The sequence below is a fragment of the Talpa europaea genome (assembly GCF_964194135.1).
Source record: "Talpa europaea genome assembly, chromosome: 6".
NCBI classification, from domain to species: domain Eukaryota; kingdom Metazoa; phylum Chordata; class Mammalia; order Eulipotyphla; family Talpidae; genus Talpa; species Talpa europaea.
The window spans coordinates 58,038,901-58,051,868 of NC_140072.1; the positions used below are offsets into that span (position 1 = coordinate 58,038,901).

At 39.5% G+C, this 12,968-nt stretch overlaps 1 protein-coding gene across 1 annotated transcript in view; it reads left to right on the forward strand.

Annotated features, from left to right (window-relative positions):
• Positions 1 to 316: 316 nt before the first annotated feature.
• The window catches only part of GFPT1 (glutamine--fructose-6-phosphate transaminase 1), a gene marked incomplete at both ends in the record, with an annotated part of 45,121 nt that continues 32,469 nt past the window's right edge, over positions 317 to 12,968 (forward strand). Inside the window, 4 exon segments of the mRNA XM_084234845.1 lie at positions 317 to 513; positions 515 to 585; positions 7,716 to 7,823; positions 10,215 to 10,322. Coding sequence (XP_084090971.1) covers positions 317 to 513; positions 515 to 585; positions 7,716 to 7,823; positions 10,215 to 10,322 — 484 coding nt within the window.

Sequence of the window (12,968 nt, forward strand, 5' to 3'; positions counted from 1 at the left end):
AGCATCGTGAGCTGCCTGAGCCTGAGCCTGGGCCTTGCATTGCACCCGGCGGGCGCCTCCACGCTATTCTATTCGCTTCCTAACGATCCCATTCTCTTATCTTTACGTCAGTCTCTCGCCGAGAGTCACCGAGTTTCCTTCTGCCCTCCAGCGCATTCCCTCTCGCTGCTCGCCCAGAGCCCGGGCGGCTCCAGGAACCCCAGGCGGATGCGGCCGCGGGCCGATGCCACGTCTCCGCCGCCAGCAGGCCAGTGCCTGCGTGGGCTGGGGGGCGCGGCGGGGCGGGGCGGCGAGGGGAGGCGGGATTAGCGCGTGAGCGGCGCAGCCGCCGCCCAATGGAGCCTGCGGACGGCGGCGGCGGCGGCGCGGCGTGCGCCGAGGGGCGGGGCTCAGCGGCAGTTGCTGGCTAGCCCGGGAGGCCGAGGAGGCTGTCGTTGCCTCGGCGGTCGCATCCCCGAGGGAGTCGTGTCGGCGCGTCCCTGGCCCCCAGACCCGCGTATTGCTCCACAGGCTAGTGTGCGCGCTTCCAGCCTCGTCGACCCCTCGCCGCTTGCCCTGCGGACCGTGCCTCCTGCATCATGTGCGGTGAGGGGGCCGGGGGCGGGGGGCGTGTTGCGGTGCGGTGCTGGGATGAGGTGCCGGCGCCGCGGAGGCCGGAGGCGCCGCAGGAGCCCGGAGCTTGCGAAATCTGGGTGATGGGTGGGGGGGCTCCCGCGGCGGGTGCTGGAGCCGGGGTCGGCCTCTACGAGCCAGAGGGGGCTGTAGACCTAGGAAGGCACCTGAGAGGAGGGCGGGACCTAGAGAGACCGCGGGGAACCCATGTGGGGAGGAGGCTTTGCGCGAAGAAGGTAACCTAAAGGGAAGAGAAATGTCTGTATTGGAGAAGACAGGGCTGGGGGAGCTGGGGTGTGGAGGGGGGCGCCTTTAAAAGAGTCTAGTAGGTGAGTGAAGCAACCTGTGGAACATCAGGTGAGGTCCCTTGAACTTACATTGCTCCCTACTAGGACTTACCCTTTTAAAACCATTTATTTTTAGTTGCTTTCTTCTGAGCAGGCCCAGTAGAATACAGAACTGTAGGTAATAGAGCTACAGCAATGACATTACTTAGGCTTTTAACTTCCTGCTGCCCCCGGTCTCATCAGAAACTATTACTAATCAGTAACCTGGTAAATGGGTTTAGATCTGACCCTATGGTGGAAGAGGCCTGGTAGTGACAGGACCATAGTCTAGACAGTGAACTTTTATCACTTGCATGTGCACTCATTTAAAATATTTAGCTATGAAAAATATTGCTCTGCATTTCATGAAAGTTTCACTGAGAACAGTTAAGAATTAGGACCTTTATTGCATGTTTCAAGACTTAGTCATTTTAATATTACCTAAAATGTTCGTGGAAAGTTTTGTTAGATATGCTCTAAAGTTGGTATTAACTTGATCATGGTCAATAAAAAGATTGTATTTTTCCCTTCTTGTTGAAATTTACAATTGACTTTATCCATGGAAGTAAAGTAAAACCTTTTCTAGGGAAGTGTATTTGTAACAGAATTGAACCTATCTGAGAAACTTTTTCCTGGGCCCTTTTGCCAGTATTGAGCAGGAGGTGGCTTGTACTCATTAGTGGATATTTTTCATTTATTTAATTTTATGCTAATTTCAAGCTTCAGAAAATGAGCAGGTTTAAATTTAGATTAAAAAGCACAGAAACAGAAACTCCTATGAATAGCTTGCTGAAGTTATTAGAATGGAGCTGACCTTAGAATCAATTATACTTTTGCTTTGTCTAACTTAGGAAAGTAGCTTTGCAAGACACAATTTAGTTGGGAACTGTGAAGCAGTGGATTTGCAAACTGATTAATATCTAGTGTGTTTCCTTTGGTAATTAACTGTTCCTGAATAATGAGGTGTGTGCCTATTCAGGTACTTGACTTCCTGGCTGCAGGTGATTTCTTCATCTTCCAGGAAAAAAGGGTGTCAGAGTACTTTTAAAGAAAAAATGAGATCCAGTTTACAAAGGTTCACGTAAGGGTGAGGCTTTTAGGGTGGAGACTAATGTTGGCAGTTTTCACATAGACAACATCCCCAATCCGGAGTTTTACTGTGGAGGAAATAGACATGTTATAGAGAATAAACAAAGAACTAGTATTTCAGGCATTTCTGAGGTCTTGCCTTTGACCCAAACTAGCGGTTTGGATGATTCCAGTAATAGGGTTCTAAATTTAAATTTGAAAGGTTATTGATTAAAAAGATAAGAGTTTATCTTTATTTTCCTCCCACATCTTATTTATTGAAATAAGATTTCTAGTTAGAGAAATTGAGTGGAAATTAGATTAGGTGGGGAAATTTAGAGATTTCCTTTCTGATTACCTGCTGTCCAAGTTTTTCTAAGAGATTATTTTGTTTCAATTTTGTAAAATACTGAAGCAGAAGAATGAGGGCTGACAATTCTATGATAAGCTTTTTTCATTCATACATACTGGTGAAACTGTTATGTTTATCAGGTTGTATTAGTCTGCTAATAAATGCTAACTAAAATAAAAGATTCCATGGTTAAGTAAATTTGAAGGCAATGGATTAAACAATGTTGAACTGACTTTTTTCTTGGAGTACTTTTTGGAACTCTTAGGTGCTGATCAGTGCTGTGCATCTCCCAGAGAAGAATAATATGTCTGTTTTCTAAATTTATTTTATCTTCTTCCAATTCTTGGTTCTTTGGAATGTACTTTGTCTTTATTTGTATTACCTTTGCTTTTGGTGAGAATATCAAGTCACTTAAGCTACCTACAAATTTTAACAGATTTTGCTATTTTTTAAAAATAAATGTAGAGTTTATACCCTTCTGATCCAGGATGCATATATATGGAATTTTTTAGAAGTTGGAAGGGAGCTTATAATCTAAATCTAAAAAACAGTAAGGGAGCTTGTAATTTAAAACTATTCTGAAGTGAATCCTTAAAAACGTTTTTTAAAATTATACTTCTAATGGCTTTGGGGGTAATTGAGGGATGCTGCAACTGGTTGCTAGGATAAAACTTATACTGTTAACATATCCTTAGAAATATGGATATAAAGTAGATGTGAGAGAAAATGAGTAATTGCTTAATAAACATTTTCTTGGCTGTGTTTCCTGCAGAGGGAGAAATAGGTGCTGGTAGAGGGCTGTAGAAGGTTGGAAAGAGTTTTATAACAAAGTTTGGGAACTTCTATTCTTGGAGATTAACAATTAGCAAGAATCCAGGTTGTAAGAAATTCTCCAAATACACCTGTTAACTTATTTCTTTTTTTAAATTTTTAAAAAATTTATATATTTTTTACATCATTTTTCATTTTTGCACAATGTGTTTTCATCGTGGTTATAGTCCCCATACAATTCCCACCCTGCCCTTGTTTTGATACTACTCCCTCCCTCCCCAACCCCAACTGTGTCTCTGGTTTATAGTTGCTTGTTGATTTTGATTTTTACTTTATTATAATTAGACTTTTTCCTGGTCCCTTATTTAGGTTTTCTAAATTCCTGCTATGAGTGAGACCATCTGGTGTTTTTCTTTTTCTTTCTGGCTTATTTCGCTGAGCATGATCCCTTCCAGCTCTATCCATGTTGCTGCAAATGGCATGAGTTTATCTTTTTGATTTCTGAGTAATATTCCATTGTGTATATGTACCACACCTTTTTGATCCAGTCATCTATTTTTGGGCATTTGGGTTGTTTCCATAGCTTAGCTATTGTAAATAGTGCTGTTATAAACAAAGGGGTGCAGGTGCCCTTTTGAATTAATGATTTTGTGTCCTTTGGGTAGATACTTACAAGTGGAATTGCTGGATCATATGGAAGCTCCATCTTTAGCAGGTTGAGGAATCTCCACACAGCTTTCCATAGCGGCTGGACCATTTTACACTCCCACCAGCAGTGCAGTAGAATTCCTTTTTCTCCACATTCTCGCCAACATTTGTTGTTGCTAGTTTTTTGATATGTGCCATTCTCATTGGTGTAAGATGGTATCTCATTGTAGTTTTGATTTTCATTTCCCTGATTACAGGTGACGTGGAACATTTTTTCATATGCCTGTTGGTCATTTGCATTTCCTCTTTGGAGAAGTTTCTTTTTAGCTCTCCGGCCCATTTTTTGACTGGATTATTTACTTTGTTTTTGTTGAGTTTCATCAACTCTTTGTAGATTTTTGTGATCAGTCCTTTATCATTAGTGTTGTGTGCAAAAATTTTCTCCCAATCTGTAAGGTGTCTCTTTGTTTTGGTTACTGTCTCTTTTGCTGTACAGAAGCTCTTAATTTGATGTAGTCCCAGCTGTTTGTCTTTGCCTTCACTATCACTGCTTTGGGTGATGTGTCTTTAAAGATATTACTGAGGTGTATGTCATGTAGTGTTTCGCCTATATTTCCTTCTATATATTTTATGGTTTCAGGTCTTATGTCTAGTTCTTTAATCCATTTTGAGTTGGTTTTTGTGCATGGTGTTAGGTAGTAGTCAAGCTTCATTCTTTTGCATGAGGCGACCCAGATTTCCCAGCACCATTAAATAAACTTTCTTTGCTCCATTGCGTATTCTTTGCTCCTTTGTCAAAGATCAGTTGACCGTAAATCTGTGCGTTTATTTCTGGATTTTTTGTTTGGTTCCATGGGTCCATGTGTCTGTTCTTTTTCCAATACCATGCAGTTTTGATTGTTATGCCTTTGTAGTATAGTGTAAAATCTGGGAGTGTGATACCTCCATTTCCTTCTCTTTTTTTTTAAAGAGAGCTTTGGCTGTTCAGGGTTTTGGTGGCTCCATATGAATTTCATCGATTTTTATTCTGTTTCTTTGAAGAATGTCATTGAAATTTTTTTGGAATAGCATTGAATCTGTAAATTGCTTTTGGTAGGATGGCCATTTTTTTTTTTTTTAAAGAGGCATGTATTATTTATTTGTTTGTTTGTTTATACATGCACTGGATACAGTCAGAAGCACGGGAGGGTGAGAGAATTCACCAGAGCCCAAGCAGGGAGCAGAGCAGGCAGAAGGACCGAAATACACTACTGAGGGGAGCAGTGGGCGGCAGGAGAGGTCTGCGCGCCATGTGGGACCCTCCTCAGGTGGCCGGGGAGCAGCCAGGGATCGAACTGGCGCTGCAGAGGCCGCGGGCAGCTTCGCAACCCAGCACTCAACCGCTGTGCCACCGGGGAGGCCCTATACTGGCTACTCTTGCCTTTTGGAGAGAAGACTGAAACAAGGGACTTGTCTTCAAGAATTGCTGTCTTATTGGAAGGAACAATAAACATGCAACATGTGTAGATTATAATACACAGTCCTTGTTATTGCTATGGTATAGATTATAAGTGGAGTGAATAGAAAGTCAGAGACTGGTTATGATTAGGCCAGAAATGTTCCAGGTAATGGGGCAGGATTAATTCTTAAATTTAGGAATGGTGCTAGCTGTAGAGAATATATTCCCCAACAGTGAATGAAGAAGGAGGTAAATTGACCTACTGCCAGTGGGTTCAAAAAATTGAAATAGAGCTTCCAGGAAAAGAGACCAAAGAACAGTGGATATATATAGGCAGAAGATTTCCAAAGAGGTGTATTGCCTTAGACAGAGTTTGCAGAAGGAAAGGTCATTCATGTTTAGTACTGCAGAGAGAAGTTAACTGGTTTTGTCTATAATGAAATCAATGCAAAGCATATACGAAGGCAGAAGGACCTGAGTTTGTGTTTAGGAGGAGCAGGTATACCAACAGAGTAGGGAAGGGAGCATTAGGGAGCAAAGGTCCCCTGAGAGAGTTGAAAAGTTGGGTTCTGGATCTGTAAGCTGTGAACTTCTCACTAGGTATCTATTCACTGATTCATACCCTAAGCATTTTTTAGAAATTGAATAAAGGTTGTTTTTCATCATTGGATAATAAGAATTCAGTCCACTCTTATGTCAGATCCTCAGAGTATTTTGATATTAACAAGAGGTTGTAGGTTACATAGTTATGGAATCACATATTAAGAGTTACAGATAAGAAGACTGGCTTTAGGGCCTCCCCTGGTGGCACAGCAGTTGAGAGCTGTGTTGCGGAGCTGCCCACAGCCTCTGCAGCACTGGTTTGATCCCCGGCCATAGGTGAGGGTCCCACGCAGACCTCTCCTGCCGCTTCAGCTGCTCCCCTCAGCAGTGTACTTCGTCAGTCTGCCTGTTCTGTTTCCCGCTCTGGCTCTGGTGAATTCTCTCACCTTCCCGTGCTTCTGACTGTACCCAGTGCTTGTATAAATAAATAAATAAATCTTAAATTAAAAAAAAAAAAAGAAGACTGGCTTTAGGAAGTTGTATGTGGAAATGTTTATTTTGAGCTTGAAAGGAAGGATGGGTATACAGGATGAAGATGAAGATGGAAGATGAAGGTGAAGGCTTCAATTCTGTAAAGTGAGAATGTACCAAAATTGAGAAGCTGGGAAGAGAGAAATGGGGATTTGAAAGCAATCTGGATTTTAGACTTTGGAATAAAATCTGGGGGATGTTTTAAAGTTAGGCAAACAATGAATTAGGATTGGTTAGCAGTTGGATGGGTCCATACAAAAGTGAACTTGAAATGGATGAATGGATGGGTTCTGTATGGCTCTTGTACTTTGTTGTCGAGGTATTCAGGGACACCAGACCACAAAGACCTAGAGGGACTGACTTGACAAGATGGTGAAAAGTTGTGGTCTGATGTGATTGTCAGAGGGAAATAGGAAAGATGAAATGGTTGAAGGTTTGTAAGCAGGAAGTACTTGCTTTTTCTCAGGAAAAATGACAATATAGATGGACTGTGAGAGAGTGTATAATTAGAGATGTTAGGGTTTAAATAGTACTTTGAGTTTCAGAATTTAAATGTGCAAGAGAGACATGTTATCGAGCTTCATTCCAGTGGCAACATCTGTTACAACAAAGTAGAAGACACTAGAACCAATGTTTTGCTATTAGGGAAAAGATATCGAACACTTAAAAAATAAATTGAAAAGGGCCTCCCCGGTGGTGCAGCGGTTGAGCGCTGGGTTGCGAAGCTGCCCACTGCCTCTGCAGCGCCGGTTCCATCCCTGGCTGCTCCCCGGCCACCAGAGGAGGGTCCCACATGGCGCGCAGACCTCTCCTGCCGCCCACTGCTCCCCTCAGCAGTGTACTTCGGTCCTTCTGCCTGCTCTGCTCTCCCCTCTGGCTCTGGTGAATTCTCTCACCCTCCCGTGCTTCTGACTGTACCCAGTGCTTGTATAAATAAATAAATAAATAAATAAAACAAATAAAAAAAAACAAAACCAAAAACCGTAAAATAAATAAATAAATAAATAGAAATTCTTATATATTTCATATATATTTTTAAAAGATTTGTTTATTTATGCATATAAGAACTAGGGTGCAGACCTGAGTGAGGGGGTTGCGAAGATTCACCAGAGAGTGGGGAGCAGAACAGGCAGATTGACTGAAATACACTGCTGAGGGGAGCAGCGGGCGAGTCAGGAGAGGTCTGCTGCCCCATATGGATCCCCTCCCTGGCTGGGGATCGAACTCGTACTTCATGGCTGTGGCTAGCTTTGTAGGCTGTGTCTTAACCCCTTGTGCCACCAGGGGCACCTTTATTTTTTAAAGGTGGACCTAGTTTCACATTTTGGCACATCATAGACATAAGTATGCAAAGAGGAATCTGTCATAATTATATCAATTTTGATTCTTTCGTCAGAACTTTCATTAAATATTTGTTTCTTTGCAGGTATATTTGCTTACTTAAACTACCATGTCCCTCGTACAAGACGAGAAATTTTGGAGACCCTAATCAAAGGCCTTCAGAGACTGGAGTACAGAGGATATGATTCTGCTGGTATTTACTTTAAACTGTGCATGATTCTTGAATCTAAATAGAGAGGTTTTTTGTTTATTCTAGATGACTATACTCTAGTTTTGTTTTCAAAAAGTCTGTTTTGCTGTATCAGGTAAATCTAAAATCTAAAGAATTCTTATCTTTTATGTTGTATAAGGGTTTGTTCATATAATTTCAGTATTACTGTTCATGCAGTATTGCTACTTATGTGTCTCATTTGTAAAGAACGTTACTATAAAGACAAATATCTATTAGTAGAACAAAGTTTTTGAAAGCCTTACACTATAAATTCTCTCTCCCCCTCCCCCATAACTTTCCTTTTGTCCATGGTTTCCGTGCTGTTGGCAGATGAACTTACCTAAGATTCTTCTATCTTAAATAAATGACAAAGCAAGTAAAAAAAACTTTATGTTCTACACTAGCTCCTTCTTTTAATTGTATTGTGGGGCCATCCCCAGATATGGTAGTTCTCTAGGAGGACTCACCATATATGTACTCAAAGCTATGATTTATGAGATCAAAAGAATATAAGGCAAAATTAATAAAGGGAAAAGATATATGGGGTGAAATCTGGAGGAAACCAGGCATAAGCTTCTAAGAGCCTTCTCCCGGAAGAGTCACACAGGATGCACTTAGTTCTCCCAATGAGTTCTGACAATGGATGTGAAATGTCATATACCAGGAAAGTTGACTAGTCACTCAGTGCCCAAGCTTTTTATTGGGGGCTAATCACATAGACATTCTCTGCCTAATATCTTCCAAAATTTGACATTTCTAGAAGGGAAACAGATGTTCAGCATTGTTTGAACAAACAGCTTAGGCGCAATGAGCCATTTTTAATCAGTTAGGGTGATGATAACCTTCCTGAAATCCCAAGTTCTCAGACTCCAGCCAGTGGCCAACATTACAAACAGGCCTTTCTAGGGATAGTAGTGTTAGACTTGCTAATTCTTTTAGTAGTGTTAGACTTGTTAATTCTTTTCTATATACTTAATTTTGCTAAATATAATGTACCTTTATCTTCAGTGACTTCCCTCAATTACAGCTCATTTCTCAACTCCTGTGTTCTTAAAATTCCTTCCTTAGCTTCTCTGACAACACATGGTGGGAGGGGTGTGTGTATGTGTGTGTGTGCTCCTTTTTTTCCTACAGTTGCTTAAATATTAATGTTCTTCAAAATTCTTTCCTAGGTCCACTTTTTTTTGGTTTGTATCTTCCATCAACTTCCCATATATTGGTGACTTAAAATCCAGATGTATTTCCCAAGGCACAAACCTGTATTTCTAGCTGCCTCCTAGATATATGTCCCTGGATTAACCACAGTATTATAAACTTTGCATGCTCAGAATTGAACGAATCTACTCAGGTTCTCACCATATTTTTTAGTCTTCTGACTTCCTTTTAATAACAGTCATTCAACAATTCCTTTGAGCCTAGGTAGTATCCCAAACTTTTGCTTTCTTATCTTATATCCATTTAGCTCTAATCTCAGTATCACTTATCTCTATCTTCATTGCTTGTCGCTGTTTAATTGAGGCTCTTCTCATTTTTGCTTTGCTATAGCTATAATGTCTAAAAGTTTATTTCTTTTTCTGTTTCTCCCCTTTCAGTCTGTTTCTACACTGTTTCCAAAGAGAGTTTTCTAAGTATTTTGCAGTGTTATTTATTTTCAAAATTTATTTTTTTATGCATGCAAGAACTGGGGTGTAGGTCAGCGATACGGGGGGTGAGAGGATTCACCAGAGACAAAGTGGGGAGCAAAACAGGCAGATATACTGAAATACACTGCTCAGGGGAGCAGCAGGTGAGACAGGAGAGGTCTGCTGTGCCATGTGGGTTAGCTCCCTGGCCAGGGATGGAGCTCATGCCACAATGGCTGGTGATAGCTTGATGGTGCTGAGACTTTAACCCACCGTTGCACCACCAGGGAGTCCCCTGCAATGTTATTTCTTTACTTCAAACTGTTCACTGCTTTTTCAGTACTTTCAGGGTAAATTTTTCAAATGTCATAGTAGCTTAAGTAGAATCTATAGAGATGTGTTCCTTGACACATTTCTCCCTTCTGAGATGGATGACCATCATCTGTATTTCTCCCTTGTGTTCTGCTTGTAACCTGGCTCTTTTTATTGTAATCTAAAACTACACTGTACTGTAATTACTTTTTCTTGTCTATTTTCTCAGAAGACTATTAGAAATTTGAGCCTAGGAACTAAGTTATTTTCATTAACTGGCAGCTATCATGATACTTGACACATAACAGGTTTTCAGTATATGTTGATTGATGAATTAATCACTTAGATGAAAATGTATTTTTAATTAAAATTTGTGCCTCACAATGCTAATTTTAGTAATACTTTCTAAATCTTGCTTTTCTACTCCTTGATGATTTAGGTGTGGGATTTGATGGCGGCAATGACAAAGATTGGGAAGCCAATGCCTGCAAAATCCAGCTCATTAAGAAGAAAGGGAAAGTTAAGGCTCTGGATGAAGAAGTTCACAGTAATTTTATTTTTGTTTTCCCTCACCTTTCTTTCCTTTCCTATCAAATTGCCTTTCATTCCTTTTTAGGTCTGTTTTGAGAATAATGGTTCTTGAAGTTGAAAGGAGAAAAAAAATAGTTTTGTTACTGTTTGTACTGGTTTTAAAGTGTGCCTGAGCTTCAGAATGATCATATTTATATCTGAGGAGGTATGAACCTATTCCTCTATATCATATACAGTCATGTAAGCCAATGTTAAATAGACAAATTAATGAAAAAAAAAAAAAAGTTCTAGAACTAAAAACAACCCAAAGTGATTACATTAACTAGGGAAGAAAACTAGTTAGGTACATTGTTTTCTGATGTAGGGTTCAAACTCAATATTCTAAAATGAAGTAGCCACAATTCTTGAAAAGAAGGACTTTTATAAGACAAAAGATATTTTTAGTAGTTCCCTTGTTCGTGTGTCTTCATTTGGTAGTTTCTTCACTTTGGACTAAATGGCTAGCTTGGATGTGTAATCAGTCTCAGTGTCGTACCATTTGGTAGTTCTAATTTAATCAGGTAAGTATCATGTTTTTCTCTCATGATTTTCTTCACTGGCATAAAGTAATTGCCTGGGCATTCATGCTCCATATATATTAAATACTTCTGAGTATCTATAATTTTATACTTATGCATTTTACTTTTTCATAGGATACTTGAAAACAAAACAAAAACCTTAAATATATTGAAAAAACAGTTTTAAAACCTTCCACAAATACCAGGAAACAGGATTTTTTATGTACCTGCTCAAATTAAGCCATCATAATAATTGCAGCAGGAATATAGATAGAAGAAGATAATGGATTTAGTGATTTTTTTCCCCCATATAAACCCAACATATAGTTTACAAAGCTTGTAGTACTACAAATTAAATCAATACTTTGTGTGTCCTGTGGGTGAGATTAGTGCAGGGTAAAGCAGACCGCCCAAATAACTATACTTCAGAAACTATTATATAAATATTTTGTCTAATGTGTATATTCATCCTCTATATCAGGCTGATTATAGTAGGTTCTATAGAAGTAAAAAAAGAATTTGTTCTAAGGGGACAGAGAATTCCCACAAGTTTGGGACTCTCATATATAAGGAATGACTGCTGGTTAACATTTGGGCGGTGAACGTGAGAAAGGAGCACCTTCCAAACAGAATAGTTTGGGTAAAGACAAGAATAGGCTAGCAAAGTGTATTGATGAAGTAGTAGGTGGCCTTTTTATCTGTATTATTGATTGGTAAATATGGAAGTCTAGAAAGATAGATTGTGACCAGAATTATCATCTGAATGTCAGTATATGAAACATACCTCCTCCTGCTGGAGAGTCAGAAAGTAGTGGAGAAATAGGAACTTGGAGCATTGCCAGTGGATTTGTTACTGATAAATCAGTTTGAAAAGCAAAATGAAAGTTTCTAAATGCCCTGTAATCAAGTACTTCCACTCTTTGGGCATATAAGAAATACTGTGAAAAAGGAGACACTGCAGCAAGATTCATTGCAAGAAATAACCTAAATTTCTGTTAGTAAGGAAATGGGAAAATGAGTTGTAATGATAGTAAATGACCATTTATAGTGCTTGAAAACAGTATACTGGACCTGGTTCTGAATGTGGGCATAGTAATAATTTCTGGGAACCAAATAGAGTGATAACAGCAGCTTGCAAAAGGTTGTATAAAGTATAGGCCTATTTAAAAAGCACACAAAAAAATACTACCATTTGTTATCATAATAGAAATTTAGGGTTGCATATGGGAAATTTCTGTCTGTGGCAACTTGAGAATCCTCTTGGGGCTAGGACAGAGAAGGAAATGAAGGAGGCATCAACTGCCTTTTTTTGCATTTTAGATTTTGAAGATCTAAAGCACAAATGGTTAGATGTTAACATTTGTTAACTCTGGATGTGGGTATTTGTATACTTGTGATGCTTATTTTATTATCCCTAGCATATTTCAGTATGCTTCACCTGTTAAGATAAAAAGGGAGGAAGGTATCTTGCAAAGGTCATTGGATTGGTGAATTAATAAGTTATTGGTAGTTTCTGACTTTGATAATAACGGCTATCATTTATTGATTGCTTTTCTGTGTTCCAAGCAATTTTGGAGCTTTACATGTATTACCTCATTTATTCTTCGTTATGGCCAATGCAGTAGGTAACATCATCCTTGTTTTGCATGAGGAAATGGAAAAACAGAGGAGTAGATACTGTTATGAGATAGTATTATTGACTGTAAAGGACTGAAATTTGGGAGCAAAAGACTGCTTTTCTAGTGAGTGATAAAAACTAAGCTTTTTAAATCATTTTATATCTCAAAAAGATGAATCCCAAGTGACTGTTAATATTTGTTATCTCTGGATATAGGCATGTAAATGTTTTACTATGTTTGAGCTATTTTAAAAAAAGGGTGACATCTGGAAAGAAGTCTTGAGGTGAAGGTATGGGAAAGATAGAAGATGCAAATAAGGAAATTATTGCTGGATTAACATTCAGAAGGTCAAGGCACAGGTAGGGGAAAGTTAACCTTTATAGGAGTAAAGGTAAAGAAAAACTAAACAGAATTACCAGGTGAAGGGGAACATACTGAGTAACGTGGTAATAGAGGTACTATACGTAGGATTATGACTGAAAGAGA